This window comes from Pelmatolapia mariae, linkage group LG2 (genome assembly GCF_036321145.2).
Source record: "Pelmatolapia mariae isolate MD_Pm_ZW linkage group LG2, Pm_UMD_F_2, whole genome shotgun sequence".
NCBI classification, from domain to species: Eukaryota; Metazoa; Chordata; class Actinopteri; order Cichliformes; family Cichlidae; genus Pelmatolapia; species Pelmatolapia mariae.
The window spans coordinates 11,732,591-11,755,589 of record NC_086228.1 but is presented as its reverse complement, the minus strand read 5'-3'; the positions used below and the strand labels follow the sequence as shown (position 1 = coordinate 11,755,589).

General features: G+C 41.4%; 4 protein-coding genes across 5 annotated transcripts; 2 read left to right on the top strand and 2 right to left on the bottom strand.

The window, feature by feature from the left end:
• Positions 1-550: 550 nt before the first annotated feature.
• LOC134640881 (transmembrane emp24 domain-containing protein 9) lies at positions 551-5,769 on the bottom strand. The gene is made up of 5 exons (XM_063492946.1): positions 5,582-5,769; positions 4,685-4,785; positions 3,946-4,071; positions 3,691-3,837; positions 551-1,958 (listed from the first exon to the last, which is right to left on the bottom strand). The coding sequence occupies exons 1-5, from the start codon at positions 5,733-5,735 to the stop codon at positions 1,809-1,811; spliced, it is 678 nt and encodes a 225-aa protein (XP_063349016.1). The 5' UTR covers positions 5,736-5,769; the 3' UTR covers positions 551-1,808.
• LOC134638312 (transmembrane protein 216-like) lies at positions 5,770-10,276 on the top strand. Its single transcript, XM_063488823.1, has 7 exons — positions 5,770-5,844; positions 6,176-6,227; positions 7,699-7,712; positions 7,799-7,892; positions 8,958-9,050; positions 9,746-9,980; positions 10,166-10,276. Exons 1-6 carry the CDS (start codon positions 5,770-5,772, stop codon positions 9,949-9,951), a joined length of 534 nt encoding a protein of 177 aa, XP_063344893.1. The 3' UTR covers positions 9,952-9,980; positions 10,166-10,276.
• Positions 9,891-12,855, bottom strand: LOC134640864 (transmembrane emp24 domain-containing protein 9-like). Of its 2 annotated transcripts, XM_063492920.1 has the most exons (6): positions 12,581-12,853; positions 11,677-11,777; positions 10,938-11,063; positions 10,683-10,829; positions 10,137-10,263; positions 9,891-10,052 (listed from the first exon to the last, which is right to left on the bottom strand). In XM_063492920.1, exons 1-6 carry the CDS (start codon positions 12,768-12,770, stop codon positions 10,009-10,011), a joined length of 735 nt encoding a protein of 244 aa, XP_063348990.1. In that variant the 5' UTR covers positions 12,771-12,853; the 3' UTR covers positions 9,891-10,008. The 2 variants fall into 2 exon arrangements, with proteins under 2 accessions (XP_063348990.1, XP_063348982.1); XM_063492912.1 differs by having other exon boundaries at positions 9,891-10,263; positions 12,581-12,855.
• A 286-nt stretch (positions 12,856-13,141) lies between these two features.
• Positions 13,142-16,117, top strand: LOC134640874 (transmembrane protein 216-like). Its single transcript, XM_063492933.1, has 6 exons — positions 13,142-13,207; positions 14,161-14,174; positions 14,260-14,353; positions 14,838-14,930; positions 15,678-15,879; positions 15,973-16,117. Exons 1-6 carry the CDS (start codon positions 13,198-13,200, stop codon positions 15,986-15,988), a joined length of 429 nt encoding a protein of 142 aa, XP_063349003.1. The 5' UTR covers positions 13,142-13,197; the 3' UTR covers positions 15,989-16,117.
• Positions 16,118-22,999: the final 6,882 nt, after the last annotated feature.

Below are 22,999 nucleotides of genomic sequence, written 5' to 3'. Positions count from 1 at the left end.
ATTATATTAACACCATCGTTTTTAATTCCAATCAGAATCTCAAATTTATTTTAAAGTACAAACACATCAAATCAAAATTTAAGCAGAAAATTTGCCTTAACACAAAAGTTTTTAATTCTCCACCAACAAAGAAATCCCTGATCACTTTAATTAAAGCAGTATATTTTATATTAAATACTTGAAAATGTTTGGATTAAACATCCCAAATATACAATAACACTTCTGAGTTTTACACCTTAGACCAGGGGTGGGCAATCTCAGTCCACGAGGGCCGGCGTCCCTGCAGGTTTTAGATGTGTCCTCGAACCAACACAGCTGATTTAAATGGCTAAATTAGCCCCTCAACATGTCCTGAAGTTCTCCAGAGGCCTGGTAACGAACTAATCATGTGATTCAGGTGTGTTGACCCAAGGTGAGATCTAAAACCTGCAGGACACCGGCCCTCGTGGACTGAGATCGCCCACCCCTGCCTTAGACAGTGATTCTTGAAGGTTTATAACAGCAGTTTAAATTTGACTTCATCAACCACACAAACACTTTGATTTATTGTCTTAATTTTATTATATTTTGCAGTCACAATACTCAGGTTTCTTTTAAAATATCTTTCCCCTTAAAAGAAAACAATTACTGTGTATAAAAACTCTTTTGTGACTTTATGAGCTGTGTTTTGGCGGGAATATTACAAGAATGTCATTTAACCACACCATCCTTCAAACCAACTGAACTTTATTCTGAGTGCAATCACAGAGTTTCACGTGGACGCTAAATAATAAAAAGCCCCTCTCCCGACCCCAAAATATTTCACCATCTGATTTAAAGCCCGCCTACAGGAACATTTCTAAAAACTGAAAACACGATCACCCGTCCTTTATTGTTAAAAGGAAACTAAATCTCATCTGAAAACAGAAAAAATTTGAACTGAGATCAGCGACCATCACCCCGAACGGTCGACCAAAGATATCACATTTCCTTGAAAATTGCCTGAAGCCTCGAACGAGCCCCTGAACTGAAGCAGCTCCAGGAGTCTTTCAGTAAATCAGTTCCGGGACTGATTACAGTGAGCAAAGCCTGCTTGAGATGTTCTCAAAAGCAACAGACTCGAAACACAGAGGACAGCTGCAGCAACGCCGACCGACACAAAAAACGCGTACAAACATCCAGAACTTGAAAGTAATGTGATGAAGTGAAACATCGAAACAACTCTGTGTTTCAGTAAAATAAAATAAGACAGTTTCAGATCTTCAATAACGTGAGCGGCAGCGTTAAAAATCACGCCCCACTTTTAGTCAGCGTTGCAAAAACAAAGAAAACGTTTCCCGTCCCTGGTAACGAGTACGCAAACACTGAGCTCACACGTCGTCTCAGTAACCATCAGATCTGTGGATTAATGAATGAATCTGGATGATCATTTCTGAGCTCAGATCAAACGTATACGTGACTATCGAGTCCCGCAGACCTGCATCTCTATGGGCCAGTAACACATGCTGCGAGCGAGGGGGAGAAAATCTAAAACCGCTCCGCCGCCGGGCGCTGTAATAAATATGGAGAGGGTGGGTCACACATTCCCTGAACGATCAGGTTAAACGCTCGTCACGATCACGGCCGGTGACGAAAACAGTAACAACAAAAATCTTAAACATGTTTTTCAAGCCAAATCCTGCAGCTGGGTCTTTTCTGCCGCCCGCCAGCAACGCCGCCGCCACTCAGTACTGCATCCATCAGTAGACACCACACACACACACACACACACACGCACACACACACACACACACACACACACACACACACACACACACTCAGACTCCAGATTACACCAGCTTCTTGGCCTCGAAGAAGCTCTTCAGGTGTCTCATCTGCCAGATACCGATGGCCACCAGGATCAGGGTCTGGACGATGGACCACCAGAGGACCCGCTGGTTGGTGCTCTCGCTGGTCTGACGGAAACGCTCCTCACGGTACTGAGGGAAAAACAGACGGCAGGGGGCGCCCGTTAAACCTGAACGTTGGCATTTTTGACAGTTATGACAATACACAGTGTCTGAACATTTACAGAATTGAGTTTGTAGCAAAAATAATAATAACTAAACGTTTTAAACATAAACCTTATATTTGAATTAGGGCTGCCACAAACGATTATTTTGATAGTCGACTAGTCACCGATTATTTTTGCGATTAGTCGACTAATCAGATCATGCATCCATTGGACGTAAAACGTACAGCTTATTGCACCAGCATGCATCTGCTCTTATATAACTATCATTAGCTTACAGCTTTAAGTGTTTAAGGTATGTGCTAACTAAAAATAAAGACAAGATGATAGTTTATTAAATTTTAATGAAATTTGCAGATTGTTTCCGTGGAGTTTAATAAACTCAGCCGTCTGCTCCTTGCTATCTAAAATATAACAGGTCACCGGAGTATATTCTCGAGCATCTCACACTTCTGATAATCAGTTGTCTGCTTGACGTTTATTCAGCTGTGTAAAAACTATAACTTCAATCTCAGCCAAACCGATTTACTCAGGAACAAATAAAATACTGAAAAAAGCCAAACAATAACATTTTTAAGTTATCTAAGTGACTTATATATCATGTTTAACCTGAGTAGCGAAAGACGGCGGTGGGTTTGAAAACGATTTGCCGGGAGTCCGGTGTTCTCACCGGCTCTAGTGAGCCTTGAACCTCAGCTCGCTATCGAGCTAGTGGGTAACAGACGTCTCCCAAAACGTCAGAGCGCTTTTGAAAATATGTGGTGTCTTGATAAACTGAGCAGATATTTGAAGTTTACACAGCTACATTCTCGCCTGAAAATATGTTAAACGTTTATTTTGTGACCCAGAAAGAATAATAAGAGTAATATTAAAACTAACTAGCTGCCGCCATTGTTGGAAACTGAGCAGGGCCACGCTATGAATTCTGGGATAGGTTGGGCCACGAAGTATACACCCGACCCATCCTTCAAATCTGTGGAAATGTCGGCCGCATTTGTCGGAGTCTTCGAATTCAGCTTTCATCGTGTCGCTGTAACGTAATCAGCCTACAAATGCGGCCACAGGAGGATGCGGTTCCTGAATTTGGACACAGCTACGATACTGGACACTGCTTCTTCTTCTTCGGGGTTTAACGGCAGCTGGCATCCTTGTACATGCAGTGCTGCCATCTTCTGTTTCAGTCCGTTATTACACCCTTAAATCCTACTATTTATTCCTGCGTCTTTTGGGATCTTACGAAGCTTCAAACGATGTGTCGACTATTAAATTAGTCGTCGACGATTTTGATAGTCGACATAATCGTGACTAATCGACTAATCGTGGCAGCCCTAATTTGAATTAAATAAATGTAGACTCCACTGACAGAAACAGAAAATGGGTTCCTGCTTTTCTACTTTGGTGACTTTTTGTGCTTTAAGTCACAATAAATCTAAATGACCAGCTGAGGCAGGAATAGAAGAACATCAGGAGGTAAAACATCTGTTTTAATGAATGGAGTCCGGTGGAGAGTACAAGCTTCATGTTGTCAGGAAACTGGTGCTGACAGCAGGTAAAGTGGTGAAAATGTTCTGTTAAACTGATTTTTTGGGGGCGTGTACATAATATCAAAGAGCCTGAGAGACGAGCAGCTCTGATTCACATTCAGGGTCTTCATGTGTTTCTGACAAAAACAAAAAAGCGCCAAGGCGTTTCTGACTGACCCGCTGGTAGTTCTGCTCCTTCTGGATCTGGTCCACCTGCTCCACCAGCTGTCGGACTCTCAGCTGCAGCTCCGTCAGTTTGTCCTTGGCAGCGATCTCAGCATAGTTGTTGGCGTGTTCGCCAACCTGGATGTCCAGGTGAACGCGCTGCAACACATCACAAAAATCACAAACCGCGTTTATGAACATCACGGATCAGAACAGAAAGGAATAAACTGCTGAAGCTCTCGTTTGTGTGTCTGAGCGTCTCCTCACCAGCATGCCGCCGGCAAACAGCGAGAACTTGGAGGAGTTGGAGTGAAGGCAGATCTGATGTTCTCCAGGTGTGTGCGACGTGAAGGTGAAGCGTCCTTCTGAGCCATACTGCCGAGACAGAATCACCTGCAGGGAACAAACAAAACATCTTCCACATCAAGCAGAAGTCAGAGTTTCAGCATTTGTACTGTAACTCCTGAGAGCTGAAAGCTGCAGACTGCTCTGAACACTCGGTTTATTACACTTTTTTCTTCTTCTGCATCGCTGTAATCTCACAAAGCAAGGAAGCCCCACCCACTTGTTGCTCAAAGCTTTGGCAGCCAATCAGAACAAGTTGGCTTAAAGGTGGAGGAGCTAATACATCTTGATTCAGAGTATGAGCTGAAGGAGGAACATTTTAAATTGAACTACTGTGAATCCTGCCGAGCTCCTCGAGCACAGTCCAGGCGTAAAAATACTGCACATATCAAAATATATAAGCTACTCTGAGCTGATCCCCACAGGAGATGGATCCACACATTTGATTTATTTTGTTCCAGGTACCCTTCCTGACGTAATCCTCCACATTTATCCAGGCTTGGGACTGACACTCTGAGCTTGTGACTTCCTGAATCTGGGTTTTTGTCTCCTCCTGGTCTTGATCTGAGGATCTTTCACATATGAGGCATATGTGGCTGTACAGTTGAGCGTTAACCACGACGCCACATAGACTCTTTAAGTACATGAACTTTATGCTCACCTTGTCATCAGGATCTTTGACTTCCACGAACATGCCGAGACCCTGAGTGGCCGGCAGGTACTCCTCCCTCTGCTTATCATACAGCTGAGTCCGATAGTTACCTGTTCAGACACACACGGCTTGATTAGTGAGCAGTTCGAATGAATATGGTTTGGAACTGAAACCAACATCAGTTTATCAACTTCCGGTTGAATATGTCGACTTTTTAATTTATGTTTTAAACTTTATGTTTCAGTAAATGAAAAACAAAAACAGTAAATGCAACAGAACAGAATTTGCTTTGTTTTCTTTAGAAAACACCTTCACTATCACAACCTGAAGTTAACTCTCAGTTCACTGCTTTACTTTATCTGCAGATGCATTAGTGAGCAATGCACCTGAAATGATCCCGAATTAACCTTTAATCTGATGAAAATTGTGCAGATTAAGATGCTGAAGGAAAAGCTTCTTTGAACGGACAGATTTTCTGCCAGGCTGATGGTGTGTACCATGTGGTAGTTTCTCTCATTCAAACAGAGGAGGGCAGGTTAACTTTGAAATAAACTTACCTTTAATGTAACCTGGATTAAATTATAGAGGAGGATTCAACCAAAGGATCCACTTTAAACTGAGAGTTGATGAATTATTATTTCAACAGCTTTCTTTAATGGAAAAAAACCTGAATGAAAACTTTAATCACACTTCAAAGTTTAAATTTTTGCGGGGATTCTCCTTCCTATAAAATTATATCACGCTATCGTGAGATATTTTTTATAAAATTTATTTTAATTAAGTTTAGATTTTTTTTTTGAAAAAGTACACACATATTTGAAGACACGACACACTAAACTTTAGCTGTTAGCTGCTCGGCTAACTAGCTGCTAGCATTATCCCACAGATCCCCCACCCCCCTCTCACCGATAATCATGGTCTCGTCCGGAATCTCCTCGATGAAGCATTTCTTCTCGGTCTCTCCGATGTGAAAGTACAGCGCGGAGACGAAGCTGCACAAAACGTTCAGGAGTAAAACTGAAAACAGACACGGCTGCATCCTGATCCGGAGCGACGCCATCTTCCTGCCGGGACACACGGAACTCAAACTGAACATGCGCCTGTCACAGCAGTGCCACGTAAACCCTCGCGGCACTCTGGCCAATCGGCTAACCGCAGGAGGATACTGGGTGTTGTAGTTCTGAACGCTCTGGGCTTCTAAAACGAATGATAAATAAATTTTTATCATGATTATTCATTTATTTTTAGTTTATGTACTTAAAAAATACTCAAAATGTGCGTTTATGAGACATTGTTAACAAAAACAAGAATATTTATTGATTTTATTTAGCAAAGGAAAACAAATCTTTCATTTCATAAGTGAAACTGGGTTGTTATTAAAATGCCTTGACGTATGCCTGTTATTATTATTTTGTATTACTATAAGACCACAAAAATAATCTCGTGGGCTTTTACTGTGAAAGACCAAAGCGGGAAAAAGCCTTTTTCACACATGCGTAGACCAAATCAAACGGTATCCACGGCAACAGGGCTGAAGCGGACATAGCACCCGGTGAGTGTGAGGTTTTTGTTGTTGATAAAGCGGTGAAGCTGCAGTGTTAAAGTTTGAAATATGTCATCAGTTACAGTCAGTGGAGAGTTTACGGGAGAGTTTACTGGGCGAATAAAACTGTATATGGTTATTTATTTTTGAGCAGGCTGAGGTCAGCGCAGCGAACACGTCAGGTTTCTGTCAGCTCATCAAACCACAGCAGAGTCAGAGAGACGCTAACATTACTGATAAAGAACCGCAGCACATGTTTTTACACAGAAACAGCAGCTGTGGTTCCTTATTTAGTCTCTTCAGTTCAGTTAGTCACGTTGAAAAGACTGAAAACAAAGATGCTAAAGCCTAAAAACAACACAAAACAACACATTAAACAGGAAGTTTAAAAATATCAGTTTTAGTCTGACTTTTGAAAGAGTCCACAGATCTCAGACACTCAGAGCCTGACAACATGACCACGGAAGCTGCTGGCAGTGCATGGATGTTAAAATTCACAGATGTACGTAGGTTCCTGTCCCTGCAAAGCTCTAAAAGTCAAAACCAGACTCTTAACCCTAGAACACTATCGCTATAAATAGTAACACAATCACTAACGCCGGGTGATTTTTACCCGATATAATATGACCAACTAAAAGTACTTGTCATCAAAATATATCAAACACATGACAAATCAGAGTGGTCAGCTTTTACTTTCAACTGTGCCATGTCTAACAAAATGAAAAAAAGTGTCGTGGGGGGATGCTAAAGTAATGCTCCAAAATTACAGAAAAATCTGGAATTCAAGAACAAAAAATTCCTAAAAAAAAAAAAGAATGACGCTGGAAAGCTGGTCTTTGATACACCCATTCCTGGGACATTTGAGACTTCCCTGGTGAAGGCACAATCTCCTCGACACACTAACAGCTGCAGGAGAGAGAAATCATGTAAATGTATGTGCTCGGGTGAAAATCACCCAGCGATAGTGTTCTAGAGTTAAAGTGCACTCTGAAGTTGACGGGGAGCAGCTGAATCAGCAGTGACTCACTCTGGACCCTCACAGCGGCACTTGAATGACCCTGCAGACGTTCCAGCAAAGCTTCGTTAAGACAAGAGAACAAAGAAATTTAAAAATTGCAATAATTCAGAAGTGATGACATAGATGCGTGAACGACAATCCCCAGTTCAGACATCCTGGAGCTCAAAGCTGCTTTATAAAGAATAGTATAATAAAAGAATATAAATAAATTATTAAATGCTGTAAAAACAATCACAGACATTAGAAATGTCAAAGATATGCCAAAAGAGACAGAAGAAAGAAAGCATACCTGCAAATCTGTGTACAACGAAATCACTTAAATAAATATCTAAATATTTTATATCATTAATAATATTATCAAGATCACCAATACAATCAGCAGGTTAATCAATAATCTGATCTGTCCTGTTTGTAGTCTGTAACTCACTCCTCTGCTTCCTGTTTCCACTTTTTTTCCTGCAGGGAGCCAACCAATCGTATCCTTCACCTGACTCTAACGCAGAGCTGCAGGTCATGTGACTTTGTGTCTGCCGTTGTTTCTCCTTGACCTCCCCTTCCTCAGCTCTCGTCCGCTCCTCTGCAGGTGCTGTTCTACCTGAACAGCTGGTACTTTGCTGCCTTCTACCTGGCCGAGGTCCTCATGTTCATCTATAAAGGTGTGTGAGAGCCATCCTCCTCTACCTCCTCTTTCTCCTGCAGCGCAGAACTCAGAGTTTGAGAAATGGTGCCGTTCACGCAGACGATTGCACAAGACAGAGAATTCGGTTTTTTGACCGAGCGCTGTGAGCTCGAGCTGAACTGGGACTGAGTTTGAGGTGCACTTGATCTACCGTCGAAGCTTCCAAGCTCAGAAAGTGCACAGTTATACCCTAGCGTGTAATAAACCACGAAATCTGAGTCCTTCAGGAGGTCTGCTGATGTACGCCTAACTCACAAAAGTCTGAACTCAGTCCAACGTGCTTTTATTTTTTTAAGATCGAGTCACATTTAACTTAACATTTTATTTTTACATTAAAAAAGCTTAATATTCCTGTTTTTGTTCAGCTGCAGCCTGAAACTCACTTTGATAAGAAGTCATACGTGGGTCCATTGTAGCTGAAGAACTTTAATTAAACAGGTTACATCCAATTAACAGCAAAAATTTCTGGCACAGCTTCACCTACTGCCAAGGTGCGTGGAGAGGATGAAAAACTCACAACGTAGAAACTCCAGCAACACTTAAAATGAAAGAGGAGCAACTTTATTGACTGACCAACGCGTTTCGGCTTGTGGCCTTCATCAGGGTTATAGTAACACATAGAATTTGTGCTTAAATAAAAGACAGGAAACAGAAAAAAATTCAAATTAACCAATCACATCTTCATAGATGAACCAGCTGAGATATAACAGGTTGGTACTGGTTAATAGGTTAATTGGTTAAGTCCAAGTAAATAGTGGACTAGACCATTAACAATAAAGACAGGGGGGAAGACCATATTCCCCACCGGTTTTAAAATAATACACGTGAGAAATATACAGGAAGAAAGAATATTAGAATTATACAGATAATAAAATGATTACAAAAGAAAACATTCAATTTAAAAACTCAAATTAACATCCTCCACAGTTTAAACCAGAGGAGAGGATTATGATTATGATGGTGGTGTTTATTAAGATAGAGAGGCTGATGATAGTGGGGGTTGTGTTGATGTTGATGGTGTTCTGATGTCTGCTCTCTGCAGGAGTTTTGTTGCCATACCCGTCAGATAACCTGGTTCTGGACGTCGTGCTGCTGCTGCTTTTCCTCGCTCTCGAGATTCTGCGGATCTTTAACGGTGAGCAAAGTCACGTCTCATTTTGAATAAATCTTTATTTATAACAGGAATGGTTTTTCATGTCCTTTAAGAAGTCAGATAAGATGATTTTATCTGTCTCAAGTTCATGCGCTGCTGCTCCTGCCATCTCCTATTTACAGTCTGTGGATTCAGAGTAAACCTACAGACTGTAAATAGGGATGGCTGACATCAAGCCAAAATTTAGCAGAAATAGACTCATCTGGTGCTAATGATGTCATTTACAACTACTGGCCCAATGTGTAAAAAGCTGTAGTTTCTCTGACGTCCACTTGAGGCTCCAACACTCCCTCACTCTCCCAGGTGAAAATGTTCGCCCCTTCATAAACAGCGTTGGAGTCGCCCACTTCCTGTTTAGCAGTCTGGACCTTTAAAATGCTGACAGCACACAGTGAAAATTATATTTAATATATTTAAAAATGGCTACATTCTAAGTGTAGCTAATGTGTATTTTGTGCTCCAGTGTTGGATGTTCATATAAAACATGACCAGCATTTGAAATAATGAGGTCGGTGTGTGTTTGAGTAACTCCACCTCACTTTAGCCACACTGCAGACACACAGGTGATCACACAATAACATTTATGTGTCTGACAAGAAAGTGCTTCACAAGAACATGTCGTACACACACACAACACGCACGTCACAAACTGAGTGTCAAACTGCGTCTCCATCCAGGCTGGAAGGGAAACCTGTGTGAGCGCTCTCTGGCTTCCTGCGTGTTGCTCTTTGTCCTGCTTCCCTGCACCGCGCTCGCCGTGTACTACCTTCTGCTGCAGACCTTCGTCCTGCGCCTCGAGTTCCTGCTCAATGCTGTGCTGCTCTGCTTCTACGGTCTCGAGTTCCTGCTGGGGCTCATCTCCATATCCGCCTTCTCCAGGTGACGGCGTCCTCGTGTGGGCTTTTTGGATCGGTACAAATCTTAGTCGTTTCTTTAAATACTAGAGTTCATACTTTAAGTCCTCTTCCACAGGGCCAAAGTGTACTGAGGAGCAAACGCCACAGGACGAGTCAGCAGAGGTTTCTGTACACGCTGTAAATATCTGCCATGTTTGATCAAGCTTTTTACCTTCACGAAACTGTTTCTGTAAATGCCAGGTACCGATGGCCACCAGGATCAGGGTCTGGATGATGGACCACCAGAGGACCAGCTGGTTGGTGCTCTTGCTGGTCTGATGGAAATGCTCCGCACGGTACTGAGGGAAAAACAGACGGCAGGGGGCGCCGGTTAAACCTGAACGCTGGCATTTTTGACAGCTATGACAATACACAGTGTCTGAACATTTTCAGAATTGAGTTTGTAGCAAAATAATAATAATAATAATAAATAAACATTTTAAACATAAACCTCATATCTGTATTAAATAAATGTAGACTCCACTGACAGAAACGCAAAATGGGTTCTTGCTTTTCTACTTTGGTGACTTTTTGTGCTTTAAGTCACAATAAATCTAAATGACCAGCTGAGGCAGGAATAGAAGAACATCAGGAGGAGAGTATTTTGGGCGTGTACATAATATCAAAGAGCCTGAGCAATCAGCGGCTCTGATTCACGTTCAGAGTCTTCATGTGTTTCTGACAAAAACAAAAAAGCGCCAAGGCGTTTCTGACTGACCCGCTGGTAGTTCTGCTCCTTCTGGATCTGGTCCACCTGCTCCGCCAGCTGTCGGACTCTCAGCTGCAGCTCCGTCAGTTTGTCCTTGGCAGCGATCTCAGCGTAGTCGTTGGTGTGTTCACCAACCTGGATGTCCAGGTGAACGTGCTTCAACACATCACAAAAATCACAAACCGCGTTTATGAACATCACGGATCAGAACAGAAAGGAATAAACTGCTGAAGCTCTCGTTTGTGTGTCTGAGCGTCTCCTCACCAGCATGCCGCCGGCAAACAGCGAGAACTTGGAGGAGTTGGAGTGAAGGCAGATCTGATGTTCTCCAGGTGTGTGCGACGTGAAGGTGAAGCGTCCTTCTGAGCCATACTGCTGAGACAGAATCACCTGCAGGGAACAAACAAAACATCTTCCACATCAAGCAGAAGTCAGAGTTTCAGCATTTGTACTGTAACTCCTGAGAGCTGAAAGCTGCAGACTGCTCTGAACACTCGGTTTATTACACTTTTTTCTTCTTCTGCATCGCTGTAATCTCACAAAGCAAGGAAGCCCCACCCACCTGTTGCTCAAAGCTTTGGCAGCCAATCAGAACAAGTTGGCTTAAAGGTGGAGGAGCTAATACATCTTGATTCAGAGTATGAGCTGAAGGAGGAACATTTTAAATTGAACTACTGTGAATCCTGCCGAGCTCCTCGAGCACAGTCCAGGCGTAAAAATACTGCACATATCAAAATATATAAGCTACTCTGAGCTGATCCCCACAGGAGATGGATCCACACATTTGATTTATTTTGTTCCAGGTACCCTTCCTGACGTAATCCTCCACATTTATCCAGGCTTGGGACTGACACTCTGAGCTTGTGACTTCCTGAATCTGGGTTTTTGTCTCCTCCTGGTCTTGATCTGAGGACCTTTCATATATGAGGCATATGTGGCTGTACAGTTGAGCGTTAACCACGACGCCACATAGACTCTTTAAGTACATGAACTTTATGCTCACCTTGTCATCAGGATCTTTGACTTCCACGAACATGCCGAGACCCTGAGTGGCCGGCAGGTACTCCTCCCTCTGCTTATCATACAGCTGAGTCCGATAGTTACCTGTTCAGACACACACGGCTTGATTAGTGAGCAGTTCGAATGAATATGGTTTGGAACTGAAACCAACATCAGTTTATCAACTTCCGGTTGAATATGTCGACTTTTTAATTTATGTTTTAAACTTTATGTTTCAGTAAATGAAAAACAAAAACAGTAAATGCAACAGAACAGAATTTGCTTTGTTTTCTTTAGAAAACACCTTCACTATCACAACCTGAAGTTAACTCTCAGTTCACTGCTTTACTTTATCTGCAGATGCATTAGTGAGAGATGCACCTGAAATGATCCCGAATTAACCTTTAATCTGATGAAAATTGTGCAGATTAAGATGCTGAAGGAAAAGCTTCTTTGAACGGACAGATTTTCTGCCAGGCTGATGGTGTGTACCATGTGGTAGTTTCTCTCATTCAAACAGAGGAGGGCTGGTTAACTTTGAAATAAACTTACCTTTAATGTAACCTGGATTAAATTATAGAGGAGGATTCAACCAAAGGATCCACTTTAAACTGAGAGTTGATGAATTATTATTTCAACAGCTTTCTTTAATGGAAAAATACCTTCATGAAAACTTTAATCAAACTTTAGAGTTTAGATTCTTGCGGAGATTTGCCTTCCTATAAAATTAAGTCATGCTATCGTGAACTATTTTTATAATATTTATTTTAATTAATTATATATATATATATATATATATATATATATATATATATATTTTTTTTTTTTTGAAAAAGTACACACGTTTGAAGACAGGACACACTAAACTTTAGCTGTTATTATCCTACAGATCCCCACCCCCCTCTCACCTATAATCATGGTCTCGTCCGGAATCTCCTCGATGAAGCATTTCTTCTCGGTCTCTCCGATGTGAAAGTACAGCGCGGAGACGAAGCTGCACAAAACGTTCAGGAGTAAAACTGAAAACAGACACGGCTGCATCCTGATCGGGAGCGACGCCATCTTCCTGCCGGGACACACGGAACTCAAACTGAGCATGCGCCTGTCACAGCAGTGCCACGTAAACCCTCGCGGGACTCCGGCCAATCGGCTAACTGTAGGAGGATACTGAGTGTTGTAGTTCTGAACTCTGGGCTTTAAAAGTGAATGATAAATAATTTTATCACGATTAATAATTTATTTTTAGTTTATGTACTTAAAACATATGAGACATTGTTAACAAAAACAAGAATATTTATTGATTTCATTTAGCAAAAAGGAAGATAAATCTTTCATTTCATAAGTGAAACTGGGTTGTTATTAAAATGCCTTGACGTATGCCTGTTATTATTATTTTGTATTACTATAAGACCACGAAAATAATCTCGTGGGCTTTTACTGTGAAAGACCAAAGCGGGAAAAAGCCTTTTTCACACATGCGTAGACCAAATCAAACGGTATCCACGGCAACAGGGCTGAAGCGGACATGGCGCACGGTGAGTGTGAGGTTTTTGTTGTAGATAAAGCGGTGAAGCTGCAGTGTTAAAGTTTGAAATATGTCATCAGTTACAGTCAGTGGAGAGTTTACTGGTCGAATAAAACTGTATATGGTTATTTATTTTTGAGCAGGCTGAGGTCAGCGCAGCGAACACGTCAGGTTTCTGTCAGCTCATCAAACCACAGCAGAGTCAGAGAGACGCTAACATTACTGATAAAGAACCGCAGCACATGTTTTTACACAGAAACAGCAGCTGTGGTTCCTTATTTAGTCTCTTCAGTTCAGTTAGTCACGTTGAAAAGCCTGAAAACAAAGATGCTAAAGCCTAAAAACAACACAAAACAACACATTAAACAGGAAGTTTAAAAATATCAGTTTTAGTCTGACTTTTGAAAGAGTCCACAGATCTCAGACACTCAGAGCCTGACAACATGACCACGGAAGCTCAGAAGAGTCAAAACCAGACTCTTAAAGTGCACTCTGAAGCAGCTGAATCAGCAGTGACTCACTCTGGACCCTCACAGCGGCACTCTGAAGGACCTGCAGACGTTCTAGCGAAGCTTCGTTAAGACAAGAGAACAAAGAAATTTGAAAATTGCAATAATTCAGAAGTGATGACATAGATGCATGAACGACAATCCCCAGTTCAGACATCCTGGAGCTCAAAGCTGCTTTATAAAGAATAGAATAATAAAAGAATATAAATAAATTGTTAAATGCAGTAAAAACAATCACAGACATTAGAAACGTCAAAGATATGCCAAAAGAGACAGAAGAAATCATACCTGCAAATCTGTGTACAATGAAATCACTTAAATAAATATTTTATATCATTAATAATATTATCAAGATCACCAATACAATCAGCAGGTTAATCAATAATCTGATCTGTCCTGTTTGTAGTCTGTAACTCGCTCTTCTGCTTCCTGTTTCCACTTTTTTTTCTTGCAGGGAGCCAACCAATCGTATCCTTCACCTGACTCTAACGCAGAGCTGCAGGTCACTGACTTTGTGTCTGCCGTTGTTTCTCCTTGACCTCCTCTTCCTCAGCTCTCGTCCGCTCCTCTGCAGGTGCTGTTCTACCTGAACAGCTGGTACTTTGCTGCCTTCTACCTGGCCGAGGTCCTCATGTTCATCTATAAAGGTGTGTGAGAGCCATCCTCCTCTACCTCCTCTTTCTCCTGCAGCGTAGAACTCAGAGACAGAGTTTGAGAAATGGTGTAATAAACCACGAAATCAGAGTCCTTCAGGAGGTCTGCTGATGTACGCCTAAGCCACAAAAGTCTGAACTCAGTCCAACGTGCTTTTATTTTTTAAGATCGAGTCACATTTAACTTAACATTTTATTTTTACATTAAAAAAGCTTAATATTCCTGTTTTTGTTCAGCTGCAGCCTGAAACTCAATCTGTTAAGAAATCATACGTGGGTCCATCGTAGCTGTAGCACTTTATTTAAGCAGGCTAAATCCAATTAACAGCCTCCACAGTCCAACCTGGAGGAGAGGATTATGATTATGATGGTGATGAAGATGATGGTGTTTGTTAAGATGGAGAGGCTGATGATGATTGGGGGGGGGGGGGGGGGGGGGTATAGATGTTGATGGCGTTCTGATGTCTGCTCTCTGCAGGAGTTTTGTTGCCATACCCGTCAGATAACCTGGTTCTGGACGTCGTGCTGCTGCTGCTTTTCCTCGCTCTCGAGATTCTGCGGATCTTTTACGGTGAGCAAAGTCACGTCTCATTTTGAATAAATCTTTTTTTATAACAGGAACGGTCTTTAATGTCCTTTAAGAAGTCAGATAAGATGATTTTTATCTGTCTTGAGTTCATGCTCTGCTGCTCCTGCCATCTCCTATTTAATTCAATTCAATTCAGTTTTATTTATATAATGCCAAATCACAACAACAGTCGCCTCAAGGCGACTGTTGTTACAGTCTGTGGATTCAGAGTAAACCTACAGACTGTAAATAGGGATGGCTGACATCAAGCCAAAATTTGGCAGAAATAGACTCATCTGGTGCTAATGATGTCATTTACAACTACTGGCCCAATGTGTAGAAAGCTGCAGTTTCTCTGACGTCCACTTGAGGCTCCAACACAATGTTCGCCCCTCCATAAACAGCGTTGGAGTCGCCCACTTCCTGTTTAGCAGTCTGGACCTTTAAAATGCTGACAGCACACAGTGAAAATTATATTTAATATATTTAAAAATGGCTACATTCTAAGTGTAGCTAATGTGTATTTTGTGCTCCAGTGTTGGATGTTCATATAAAACATGACCAGCATTTGAAATAATGAGGTCGGTGTGTGTTTGAGTAACTCCACCTCACTTTAGCCACACTGCAGACACACAGGTGATCACACAATAACATTTATGTGTCTGACAAGAAAGTGCTTCACAAGAACATGTCGTACACACACACAACACGCACGTCACAAACTGAGTGTCAAACTGCGTCTCCATCCAGGCTGGAAGGGAAACCTGTGTGAGCGCTCTCTGGCTTCCTGCGTGTCGCTCTTTGTCCTGCTTCCCTGCACCGCGCTCGCCGTGTACTACCTTCTGCTGCAGACCTTCGTCCTGCGCCTCGAGTTCCTGCTCAACGCCGTGCTGCTCTGCTTCTACGGTCTCGAGTTCCTGCTCGGGCTCATCTCCATATCCGCCTTCTCCAGGTAACGGCGTCCTCGTGTGTGCTTTTTGGGTCGGTACAAATCTTAGTCGTTTCTTTAAATACTAGAGTTCATACTTTAAGTCCTCTTCCACAGGGCCAAAGTGTACTGAGGAGCAAACGCCACAGGACGAGTCAGCAGAGGTTTCTGTACACGCTGTAAATATCTGCCATGTTTGATAAAGATTTTTACCTTCACGAAACTGTTTCTGTAAATAAACTTTCTGATTTCTACGTCACAATTAATTCATCTCCAGTGTTTCCTTTTAAAAAAAAAATTCAATCAGAAAGAAGTTTAAACTGAAGGTCGGCTCCTTATATCTTTTATATACAGTCTATAAACTATTAGCCTTTACTTTAGTTAGCCAGCTGGTATCTTCATCACGCTCCACCGACAGTCAGATCCTCTGGTCCTTGTGCTCCCTCTGGATCTCCCGCACCTCCTCCGTCAGCTGCAGCTCTGTCTCACCACCTCCGCAGCTCCCAGTGGCCGCGTGGATGTCTGCGTGAACTGTCTGCAACAGGAAGTCCAAGCATTGCTCAGCTTCTTACTGAGATGCTCATGAATGTGTTAAGTAACACACGCCATCTGGGCGACCTTTAAAGCTAATTTACCATTTTATACTCTTCAAGTCTTTTTGATTTATTTTACACAGTTAAAACAGAAGCTGACCAATAATGCCTTAAAGACGGGAATGTTTCATTCCAGTTTCAGAGGACAAGAAAAGCTGACAGGTGTTTTTTGTTGTGTTAACTAATTATTGTGGAGGAACCACAGTGAATTTGTGGTCATTAAAATGATAAACACCAGAATGATACATGACACACTGCTCTCACCTATATAAGCTCCATTTACAGGTTAAAAGTCCTGGTGTGCTCTTTAGAGCAGTGCAATAATAAAATGTGGGGAAAAACAAAGACATCTTATCAGTCTGTTCAAGTTGTTAAGATATTGTTTGTCTATGAATTAAAACGCACCTCTAACCCAAATCTAAGAAGTTTAAATGCAGTAAAAATATTAAAATGAGCAAAGAAGAATTCAAAAAGTTGAAAACAGATGAACTGAACTCTCGCACAGGTCTGCTGAGGTCAGCCACGCATCAGCTACCTCACAGAAGTCGAGGTGTCAGTGAATGAAGTGATCAACTAAGGAAGAGCCGTCACAGATCGATCGAATTCTCAGATCAGACCGAGGAGGAGGAGGTGATGCAGCATGGAGGTGATGTGTTACTGGGATTAAAGCCTGAGATTAGCTGCACTGTGACATATCAGCGCTTGTTATCGTGATGAGTTCAAAGAAAGAAAAACGGCTCCAAAGGCGGGAATTCAAAGCAGCTGGAAAATAAATGACCTCTACTTCATTTCTAAATTGCAGGATTTTTGTTAATGTTTTTTAAACATTTTGTGTATTTGCATACATTTTTTTATGCACATACACTCCGCACATAATTATTAAAAATAACTTTTCATACAGCATTAATCATCAGTTAATCGGTTTGTTTTTTTTTGTTTTTGCCTCAAAACTATGAAATTATGTTTTTTAAATTTTTCAGATATTTATTTATTTATTTTGGTAAATTGTATTAATTAAAAAATGTTTTGGGATTATTTAACAGTATTTTACAGACCTTTGATTATTTTTTTTTCCAAATTTTACAGACATTTTATTTATTTTAATTCTTTTTACACATTATTAATATGTGACATTTTTTTAATTCTAACTTATATTACCATTAGCATTTATTATTAATATTTTAGAGGTATCTCTTTTTTAAATTGACATTTATGTCCCTTTCTGACATTATTTTTGTCTTTATTCATTTTTTCCTATAAAATTCTTTCTGTTTATCATTTTTAATGAATTTTATACAATTTATTAATATTTTTTTCTCTGTGTAATGCGGTGCAGTAATAAAGCCTTCAGAGGGCGGCAGGGCTCTCCTCTATGAAACACCTCCACCCTCTCTCTACCAGGACAGCGTGCAAGAAAGGGCCAACACACACCGGAGCATCCTGCCTGCTGCCTTCTTCAAAGATACTACTGAGGCTGTGCAGAGCTGGAGCATTCTGGGTGTTGTAGTTTTTTCAGCCATAACGCGATAAACAGTATCTTTTTTAACGAATTACATAATTTGTTTTATTATTATTTTTTTTAAACTTTATGGTTATTTCAGTGAAGAACAAACTTAAAGAAAGAGCCAAACATATTATTTAAAAAGACTCACATTATAGACTGTATATAAAAGATGGGAGTAGCCCTCATGACATCACCCATGGTGGTTTTTATTTTATAATAAAGTCCAGCTTGTCCTTAAAGGAAAGAAAGAGAGTTGTTTGGACGTTTATGCCCATACTTGATTATGGCAATGTGATTTATATGCAGGGGTTCACATAAGTGGTCCGCAGGTGTGCATTCGCTGTCAAAATAAAAGACGCGCACCAGATAAGAAGTTGCAACGCGCATTTGCGTACATATAAAAGGCACTGTTTTTGTCCGCTAGAGTGGGATTTTCACGGTATATTCTGCACCACATATCTGTGCGTTCATCATTTGTTTGAAGCCAGCTCACCTCCTGCAACCATTTTTCTGAGAATACGCGCTTCTTTTGCGGATCGAACTCCTTCTGACATTTCTTTGGAGGTGGAGGAACACCAAGGAGCTTAAAGGAGCTTGCTTCTTTGACATCTTTAAGAGTTCTAAACAAATGTCTGTCCTCCTCCAGAAAATCTTATGTACGCAAACGCGCATTGCAACTTCTTATCTTCTTATACATTCTAAAGCTCTTACTCACCACTGTACGTTGTCTGCTCTGTCATGTCGTAGACTCCACCACTGGTATTTTCTTATCTGTAAGGCTATTTTAGGTTTGCTCCCATCTTATTTACAGACATACATTAATCAAAAAAGTCTGGGGAGTCATTGTCATTGGTCCCAAGAGTTATTCCTTAAATCTGTCTCAAAGGTTCACACTGAATTTGGAAAAAGATCATTCGAATCTGCTGCTCCATCCTCCTGGAATCAGCTGCAGAATAAACTAAAACTGAAGGAACTGATGTCAATGAATTGAAGACGATTTTAAACCACTTGAATGGAGTCAATTCAGGCACCAAAATGTTTTGCCTTTCTTTTGTTTCTGACATTAGACAAATACTTTTGATATATATTCTTCATTAATACTGACATTTATATGTCTTGGTCTATTTTTTACTCTTTCACTGTACTTACGGTTTATGGATTTGTATGTTTATGTGCTATTAATGTATGAAACTTATGATCGTACTTCTGTCCTTCTTGACCAGGACACTCTTGTGAACGAGATTTTTTTATCTTGAGAGTTTATTTTTTCCTGGTTGAATAACTGTTAATAAAAATTGGTCTGGTCAGATGACCAGATGATGGTCAGATGATGTCATTAAAAATGCTCCAAAAGACTCCAACAGCACAAAAACGGTCCCGGGACTCCAGTTAGCTGAGGTTGCCTCATATGTACGATAATATCCTTCGCTCTCATCACGTCACCTGTAAGCTGTCAGTTTAACTCCTGACTCACCCACGTTTCACTTTCCATCCTGCATGTACAACACTGCAGGAGGATATTTCAGGTTTTGCGTCCCATTTAAACCTCCTTGCTGTGTTATGCTTTTATTTCATTTTTCCCAATTAGCAACATCTCTCACAATAACTGAAAATCTCTGTCATTAAGCTGTGTCTTATTAAGATTTCGTCACGTTTTGCTTCCCAAGTGAGACCTGAAACCTTTTAATGAAAGCTAACAGACGCTTTTAGGTTTGTTTGAGCTGCAGGTTAACAGAAAATGTAAAAAGGTGAATCTCACGACGTCCGTTTGGTGGAAAGTTTCTCTGCAGGCTGACGGCTGCTTAGATGAAGCTGCAGTTATGAAGACGAGGTCGGTGCTCAACAAAGTGGCACAATTTAATTTGTGTGGCAGAACTGCACGGCTGCGATAGACTCGGTAATGAAACCTCTCAGCTTTAAGTTCTGTCTGCTTTATATTCACAAAGAGAAAAGAGCGAGGCAGCCATCGTGGAGACATGCAAATACACTGATCTCTCTAATACGAGCGGCGCCCAATTGGACGGCGACTTTGACAAGCAGAACAAATGCCCTGCGAGCGCAAACATGTGCAGGTCAGGAGGAGCGGCGCTGATGGCCGAGGCAGAATTCAACTTTCTTTATCCTCTTTTCAACGCTGGCAGTCACATTCTGCCTGTTCGCTTACTGTTAAATTAGTCATCTGAGATTAGAGACGGCTTAAGGAAGAAAACTTTTCTCTCAAAAGTTGATAAAGCTCTGCGACTTCATGTATACGCAACATATGCAAAAACAAAATGTGGAAGTTTGTCTGTGCTGGAAAAGTCTCTGTGAACTTTTAACATATTAACAGTGATGCATTTTAACAGAGATGGGTAACAGGGAAGCTCTTATTTTGAAATTCATCTGTACAAAGACTCTTTTCTCTGGTCTTTTTTCTGGATTTGGACCAACCTGTCCACAATCTGTTATTCAGTTAGATGAATGGATAATTTCAGATTATTTCTACTGATGTGTCTGTACACATTAATAGAAACTTATAGTTTCGAGTTAACTGTCTAAAGCCACGCATGCGCCTTACATTTATACGTTTATGATGGTAAATGATGGTGAAAGAAGAGTTTACTAAGCTTTACGCTGAGCATTCTTTGGTTGTTTTTCCTGTAATTACTACTAAAAATAAATGTAACCCTGAAAATATTTACCTTTTCCAGAAAAGTCATTTTTGCTTTTCTACAGATATAAGGTTAGGATTAGTGCTGTCAGCGTTAATCTTGTTAAAATGACGTTAACGCCGTGCAGCCCTCGCATGGGGCGATCTGCGTTAACTCGCTGACGGAGATTTGCCCCATTAATGCGGTTATGGCGTTAACGTCATTTTAACAAGATTAACACTGACAGCACTAGTTAGGATACATTTAGAGTTGACACCAGCTTTGATTTAAATACTATTTTGTAATTTTTTTTGGCATAAAACCGCCTTTTTATATAAATTTGGGATGCTCTAATCCAACTTTTCCAGTTCCTGCACTTTGAATTCAGGCATCTGCCAAAACTGAGTACAGATTGTGGTGGAATTTCTGTTAATAAAGTCTGCAACAAGGTCAGCTGCGTTCAAGCTATTTTAATTACTGCATGCAGGAGAGTTAACACACATCAAACATCACAGTTCTACAGTCATGAGAGCTCTAACCTTGGGGCGTGGCAGCGTCCCTTTTACTACATTGGCCAAACTCTCTGTATCTTTTCAGTTACAATGGTCTTTTGTCCGACCCGGGCCAGGCAGGGAAGACTTTACTATCTATGTTTCAGGAGGCACCTGGGCTGGACGCCTGGAAGTTTCGTCCTGCTACACCCTAAGAGTTAGCAGATGACATAGTGAGACATCAGTAGGCCTAGCTAAGCAGTTTTCACCAGGTCATGCTGACACGTACACATACTTCATCTAAGCAAACCAAAGGTTATACAAAATCCTCCAGTGAAGGTCTAACCACCTAAATGTGAGGATAAACTAGAATTATACCCATTACATCCCACCCTTTGATTGTTGTTTAATCATACAAAAATCACCAAAAGGAAGGTTCTAATTCAGTACCATTCAACAGCAACAGCATTGCATACTCAGAGAGTTTACTATGGGGCATCATGCTACAGTGTTAGAGGTACAATTTCACACTTAGTGTTCATCCTCGCGCTCACTAACCTCTTTTCTTCTGGCCGTTCTAGGAGGAAAAAACGTCGGAGAGGACGGGACTCCAGATCGGAGTGGCTTTCATTGCTTTTTTTTGCAAAGTGACACAAAAAACAGGGCGGTGAATTATGGCTCACATGTGTGCAGTGGAGCTGCAGATTCAACAGGTCCTGTCTCCTCCCCCCCCCCCCCCCCCCAGCTCCTTTTTCTCCCCCAAAAGGCATTTCCTTAAAAGCTGCCTTTCTCTACATCTCTCTGCTTGTGTGTGTGTGTGTGTGTGTGTGTGTGTGTGCATTCTTTTAGCTTTGTTACGATGCTCCGGACACTTTCTCAACCTCCATGAGTCAGTCGGCCCTAATTTTCCACCCAGGTTTCATATGCTCTCACATTAACAACAACAGCCTTCAGGTTTTTCCCCTCCACGCTCTCTTCTCCCCACTTCTCACCGCTGCTGTCTGTCTCCCACATCTGTTATGACGTGTCGGAGGTCCAGTGGGCTGTTCTTCTTTAGCTTTGCCTTATTTTTCACTCTTTCCAGTCTCTTCCTTTTTCAACTCTGAGTGTGGCAAATGTCAAACTCAAACAGTCTTCCCAAGTCCATTCACACAGTGATGTTGCGGGTGAACCTCCCAGGTCCTGATTGGAAGATCATACTTCCATCTATGATGGTATTTGTACATGCTGCTGGACCCTTCAAGGTTTAGGGCAGTACTGTTGTCTGCTCACCTCGTTGTTGACTCTTGATGTCGATGCCATTGCTCTGGAGCTGCATTTTGTCTTCAGGGAGAGGTTGATTGTCCTCGAAGCTTGTTTTTCAGGATAAGATGTACACGGAGGTGAAGCTGTTAAATATTCAGCCGAAACACGGCCTCGGTGTGGTTCCAATTATGTATCTATCATTTTGCTCCGCCTGCTGTGCTCGTGGAGAAAGTTGATCCAGATCTGTGGCCGCCTGGGACTGACTCACTAAGACATTTATTTAATATCATTTTCATCACTGCTCATTAACACTTACCCTCTCTAAATCAGCAAAAACACTACTTTTTCCACATTTTAACACATCTCTTTCCATCATTCATCCCACGCACATCAGCCAGCCTAACTCTTTTCTTTGTTGACATTTCTCTTTCTCTCACAAAACATACTCCATGCATTCAATTCCAAACCTTTTTGACCATAGAATTAAAAATTGGGTTTTCACCACCGGACCACCTCTAGGGACGCCCCCTGCGGCTCCACTAGCCGTTATGCTGGGCCCAGCTTCCATTGTACGAACAAGCGCGTCCGCTGTCCAGCCTTTCTGCCTTTTTTCACTGGTGCAAAAGTGCTAAAGACCATACACTAGAATGCCCAACTCGTTGAGTGTCTAGGACCCTGCAC

Coding starts and splice junctions, on each gene's coding strand:
- LOC134640881 (XM_063492946.1), bottom strand. CDS start 5,735: ATGGCGTCGCTCCGGATCAGGATGCAGCCGTGTCTGTTTTCAGTTTTA. Junction 3,838..3,945: donor TGTTTGCCGGCGGCATGCTG/GTGAGGAGACGC, acceptor GATGTGTTGCAG/CGCGTTCACCTGGACATCCA. Junction 1,959..3,690: donor AGGAGCAGAACTACCAGCGG/GTCAGTCAGAAA, acceptor TTTTTCCCTCAG/TACCGTGAGGAGCGTTTCCG.
- LOC134638312 (XM_063488823.1), top strand. CDS start 5,770: ATGCGCCTGTCACAGCAGTGCCACGTAAACCCTCGCGGCACTCTGGCC. Junction 7,893..8,957: donor CCTCATGTTCATCTATAAAG/GTGTGTGAGAGC, acceptor TGCTCTCTGCAG/GAGTTTTGTTGCCATACCCG. Junction 9,051..9,745: donor GATTCTGCGGATCTTTAACG/GTGAGCAAAGTC, acceptor GTCTCCATCCAG/GCTGGAAGGGAAACCTGTGT.
- LOC134640864 (XM_063492912.1), bottom strand. CDS start 12,770: ATGCTCAGTTTGAGTTCCGTGTGTCCCGGCAGGAAGATGGCGTCGCTC. Junction 11,778..12,580: donor GGACGAGACCATGATTATAG/GTGAGAGGGGGG, acceptor GTGTCTGAACAG/GTAACTATCGGACTCAGCTG. Junction 10,264..10,682: donor AGGAGCAGAACTACCAGCGG/GTCAGTCAGAAA, acceptor TTTTTCCCTCAG/TACCGTGCGGAGCATTTCCA.
- LOC134640874 (XM_063492933.1), top strand. Junction 14,354..14,837: donor CCTCATGTTCATCTATAAAG/GTGTGTGAGAGC, acceptor TGCTCTCTGCAG/GAGTTTTGTTGCCATACCCG. Junction 14,931..15,677: donor GATTCTGCGGATCTTTTACG/GTGAGCAAAGTC, acceptor GTCTCCATCCAG/GCTGGAAGGGAAACCTGTGT.